The sequence below is a fragment of the Hibiscus syriacus genome, unplaced genomic scaffold (genome assembly GCF_006381635.1).
Source record: "Hibiscus syriacus cultivar Baekdansim isolate YM2019G1 unplaced genomic scaffold, ASM638163v2 tig00009567_pilon, whole genome shotgun sequence".
NCBI classification, from domain to species: Eukaryota; Viridiplantae; Streptophyta; class Magnoliopsida; order Malvales; family Malvaceae; genus Hibiscus; species Hibiscus syriacus.
The window spans coordinates 12,684-17,786 of record NW_024062198.1 but is presented as its reverse complement, the minus strand read 5'-3'; the positions used below and the strand labels follow the sequence as shown (position 1 = coordinate 17,786).

Genomic DNA, 5,103 nt, shown 5'->3' with positions numbered 1-5,103 from the left:
TCAGCCTTGGCGATTAAATGGTAGTATGATTCACATGGCCCCATGAGATGAGAGTGCTACCTCCAAAAGACAGTTAGTAAACCCTAAATTCTTATTAACATCAACCATTTAATTTAAATCTTGAATTTTGTTTAAGAATTTACTATCTTAATCGTCAATGTTTCTTTAGATGGGTGAGTTGAATAGCCACATTCATCTATAATGATTAAATATCGATGAAGACGCCCGTAGCGGATCCAGAACATTTTTCAGGTGGGCACACATATGTTAACAACATAAAATGTTTAAATGAGATGAGTACAATAAAATTTTAAGGTGGACACCATATTTTAGTAATTAATAAAAAAAAATTCAAATTTCAGAGTAGACAAGAAAAATTTTAGTGTGAACACTATCAATAAAATAAAATAAATAATTAATCGAAAAAATTTGAATTTTAAAGTATACGGCTCCAAAAATTTGAATTCCCCCCGCATATTTTTCAGTGATATCCCAACCGTTTCATTTATTTATATCACCTTTAAAACTCAACTGACTTTAAAATCTAAGATTGGAGTCTCACTCTGTGTAGCGTATAAACAGATTTGTTTCGAGTATGGGTTCAATCCAAATTTATTTTAATTTAGATTCGAATATATTTTATTTATCAGTCTAATCACATATTATAACAGTTGGTTTTGATTAATATTTATTTGAATATATATTATATTTTGTTGATTGAATCAGATATATATTATATTATTATAATTAATCCTTGCAATTATAATTATAACTTTAAAAAAAAATCCATCCTCTCAGATGTAGCTTATGACTCAAAAAAGAGTTGCGTTGGAATTTCACTCTCACTAAGAAAAAGTCAAAGATTTGTATTGATAAAATTAGGGATATTGGGACAAATAATGGTTCAGAATGAAAAAAGAAAGCACACAATTAACCATACAAAGTTTGTCCTTAATCACGTGTTTTAAATTACATTATTTTTTTATAACACCAAATCCGATATGAAATCAAATGCCTACGATTTGGTGGAGCCTTTATATTATTAGAATAAGTTGTAAGACAATCAAATTTTAGTTTTTCTATGTAACAGAAAATAAATTAATCACCCCTTTGTCTGATTGATGTTTAGTGGCCGTACTAAATGTTTAATGCTCTTTTTTTTAAAAAAAAGTAAAAATTATGATTATAAAGAAAGAACACCCTGTCATTGTTAAAAACTCTTTTTATTTTGTATTGCTAAAAACTATAGAGATTGATGAAGTCATATATTATTTTGACTCTATATATATGCGTGTATATATATGATTGATAGTGATGAAATACTATTAAAATGATTACAAATGGTTTTAAATTCAATAAAAATATAATTCGTTGATGGAACAAGTTTGTGTCATCGAGCATTGATGGTTTATTCTTTCGATTTAGATAAAGAGTCGCGATCTGTGAGAAAATGATCATTAATTAGAGTTTCTCTATGAGAGGGCGATCATTAAAAAGATGAAAGGGATCATTAGAAAGATGAAAGGGATCGTCTCTAGATTATTAAAGGTGTGTTCACTTTATCAGTTCGATAAACCAAATTTAAATTTTATTTTAATAAGTTATGTGAGCGTGTCAGAAATCTTATATGTATACTTTAATTAATTTATAGACATTTGTTGATGAAAAATTGATAGGTTTTAGAAGTTATATATATATATATATATATATGGAGATATAGCATAATCAAATAATTTTAACATCGATGGTCTATAAACAGGAACGGATGCAAGATTTTAAATTAGGAGCGAATTTCAACTTCTAAAATTTCAGGAGGTCAACTTGAACTTATAAAGTTTTAAGAGAGCGAAAATAAAGTTTCAATAAAAAATACATTAAAAAAATATAAAATATATAAAAATTTAAAATTTTTAAAATACACAACCATACTATTCGCTCCATTAATCCATCCCTATCTATAAAAACAAGGGAAGGTTACATGTGAATGTTGCAATTAATGAGGTGGAGCAAGCATTTGAGAAGCACACACATACCAATTATAGTCTTGTTTTGCCAAGCACTCGTTAGTTGACTTAGTGCTGCCCAAATTATTGTATTTGAAAGTAGTAATTTCCAAGATTTAACAATATCAAGATCTTCCTACATGTTTATTTTAATCCCAATCTCAATAATGAAGAGGTTAAAATTGAAAAAGAAAAAAAGACTAAAGTGTTACATTGATCGAAGAGGTTAATTACATAGATATCAAACTCAAAACTCAGGTAAATCCGCCGCTCTGGTGAAAAGATCACACCAAAAATCCATGTTACCATCGGTATCATAAACACCGGGACGGTAGTCATTCATCGCTCCCAATGAGCTCGTGAAATACTGATCAACAACCACATGGAAATCGGCGGCCATGCTCGAGTTATCCGCCGAGAATACTTCCGACCAGAAGTTCTCGTCGATGTCGGAGACACCACCATCTTCGTTTGTTTCGGTGTTCATGGTGAAAGTGGTACTACGGCTGTAGCTGTTGGTGTCGCTTGTCGTTAACGTCGAAGCGTCGCTGCTCGACTGTTGGGGGCTATCTGCAGTCACGGGGGCAGTAAATTTCACGGGTGGTGGTTGTTTTTTGATGTCTTTGGGTGAATCAATGAGTTGTTGTTGTCGGTTATTGCCATGGTTGTTGTGTTTGAGCCTCTTCTTCAAGTGTGTGTGCCATACGTTCTTGATTTCGTTGTCCGTCCGTCCAGGAAACCTCGCCGCAATCGCTGACCATCTGTAAAAAAAGGAGAGAATCAGTATATTGTGATTATCGAAGTTCTGATCTTGTTTTATTATAATAAACAAAACGGACAATCATGCAAGGAATCTTTTCAGTACCCACGGATTTCTATGCTTGTATTTTACAATCAAATTGGAATTAAAAATATGATTATCAAAAATCGATCCTTACCTGTTACCAAGCAGTTCGTGTAAGTTGATAATGGCGTCTTCTTCCTCCCAGGTGAAATTCCCTCGTTTAATATCAGGCCTCAAGTAATTTGTCCAACGTAGCCTGCAACTCTTTCCACACCTCAATAAACCTGGAAACAACAAGGAACAAGATTAACGACGATGCTTTGTGGTTTTTTTTCTGGGTTTTTGAAAAAGAATGAAGGGGAGGATACCAGCTTGTTTGGGGAGAGCTCGCCAGTTTCCATGGCCGTGGAGTTGAATGTAGTTGATGAGAATCTGGTCTTCTTCGGGGGCCCAAGGACCTTTCTTCAATCCCATTTTCTCACAACATGGAGCTCTCACCATTCTTCTTTCTCTTTCTCCTCGGCTAAACGAAACGCTGTTTACTGTGTTTTGGAGATGACGAGAGAATTGCTTTTAAGTACAAAGATGGGCTACTTATGGGGATGCGAAAATGTTATCACATCATGTGAGTTGACAAAAAAAAAGTTGGATGTAAAAAATAATAATTATTAGGAAGTGCATAATTTTTTAAATTAAATAAAATAATATTTTAAGTTAAAATAAAAAATATTAAATTATTCATAATAATTTATATAAATTGTATAATTATTATAAAAATTCATGTAATATTTTTGTTGGAACTAAAATTATTATTAATTATGTATAGCATTTTAAGAAAATAAGAAATGATGTTTTATACTAAGATTTGAAGTAATAATATGATGAGTTGTAAATAAAATTAGTATATTAATTGTATAATTTTTTTAAATTAATAAATAATATTTTAAATTAAAATCTGTCCTAAATTATTCTTAAGTTTTCCTATCACAGCAGAAATGTTGGTTATATATTGACAAATTAGAAATAAATATTATTATTTTTATTAATCTAGATTAAATATAAGATATTATTATTTTTTAAAGATAACTCTAAATTATTTGATATTAAAACGCTTGTACCATTAACATTAGTGATATTCGAATCCATAATTTCAAAAAATAACAACAATTCATATATATATATATATATATATATATATATATATATATATATATATATATATATATATATATATATATCACACAATCTATAGGAAATTTCCTTTCTTTGATCTTTAGTGTATCAAAATCCCTTTCATATTGAAGTGCGGCTATGAGGTGGTCCAAAGGTCAAATTAAAACGTGGGCATTTCTACTCTGTGTCGTCATCCATGATTAATACTAAAATGTGAATTAAATTACAGTATTTCAACAAAGAAAAATGCACTTGTTACTTTGACTTCATATCTTTGTTTATTAAATAAAATAAATTACCAAAAAAAATTATATATAAAGACGGATGTATAATTTTATGTTATAAGAATGAATATATAAATTTTTAATAGAAAAAATAGATTATGAGTAGAAAATATAAAAATAAATAAATTATATGAAAAATTTAAAAACTTTAGGGGAGAGAACTACTCCGCTAATTCCCTCGTTCCATTCTGATTGTATATAATTCTCTTATGAGTTAAAATCATAGTTAATTTTTTCTTTTAAAAATACTCGCTAATAAAAACTAGTTGTGTATGTAGTGGCGGACGTACGTTGATTTTAGGGTGAATATATGTCCATTTTGAAATTTCCTAAAATTCGAATTTTCATTTTAAAAACTAAAAAAAATTCATTAATACAAATATGTCCACCCTGAAATTTTATCATATCACCTGGATATCAAAAAGTTATATTAATAATATATATATATATCCACTCTAAAAACAAATTTATATCCACCGCCGCGTGTATAAACATTTTATGTCCAAAAGAATGGTGAGTGTGCATGAACATGAACTTTATTCATGCAGTTCAATTCAATTCAATTCAACTAAGTTTGAGCGCCTATTGCCAACAACTGGCTTCCTTTATGACTTTTAAAAGTTAATCGGAACGCAGCTACTAAATTTTGTTGTTTTCCTTAGGCAAATGCTCAAAAATTACATTTTATATATTTTATAATTAATGTTCAAATTTGTTTTAAGCAATTTTTTAATAATATCAATTTTAAATTTAATTCACATCTATTTCAAATTGACATATTTATTTTAAATGTTATATCAACAAATAATTAAGAAATTATAAATTTTTTACTAAATAATAAAATATAGAAAATAGAAAA

The 5,103-nt window shown here is 28.9% G+C and overlaps 1 protein-coding gene across 1 annotated transcript; it reads right to left on the bottom strand.

Moving 5' to 3' along the window:
• Window positions 1-2,236: 2,236 nt before the first annotated feature.
• Window positions 2,237-3,324, bottom strand: LOC120203272 (transcription factor MYB13-like). Its single transcript, XM_039203598.1, has 3 exons — window positions 3,156-3,324; window positions 2,942-3,071; window positions 2,237-2,764 (listed from the first exon to the last, which is right to left on the bottom strand). The coding sequence occupies exons 1-3, from the start codon at window positions 3,286-3,288 to the stop codon at window positions 2,251-2,253; spliced, it is 777 nt and encodes a 258-aa protein (XP_039059529.1). The 5' UTR covers window positions 3,289-3,324; the 3' UTR covers window positions 2,237-2,250.
• Window positions 3,325-5,103: the final 1,779 nt, after the last annotated feature.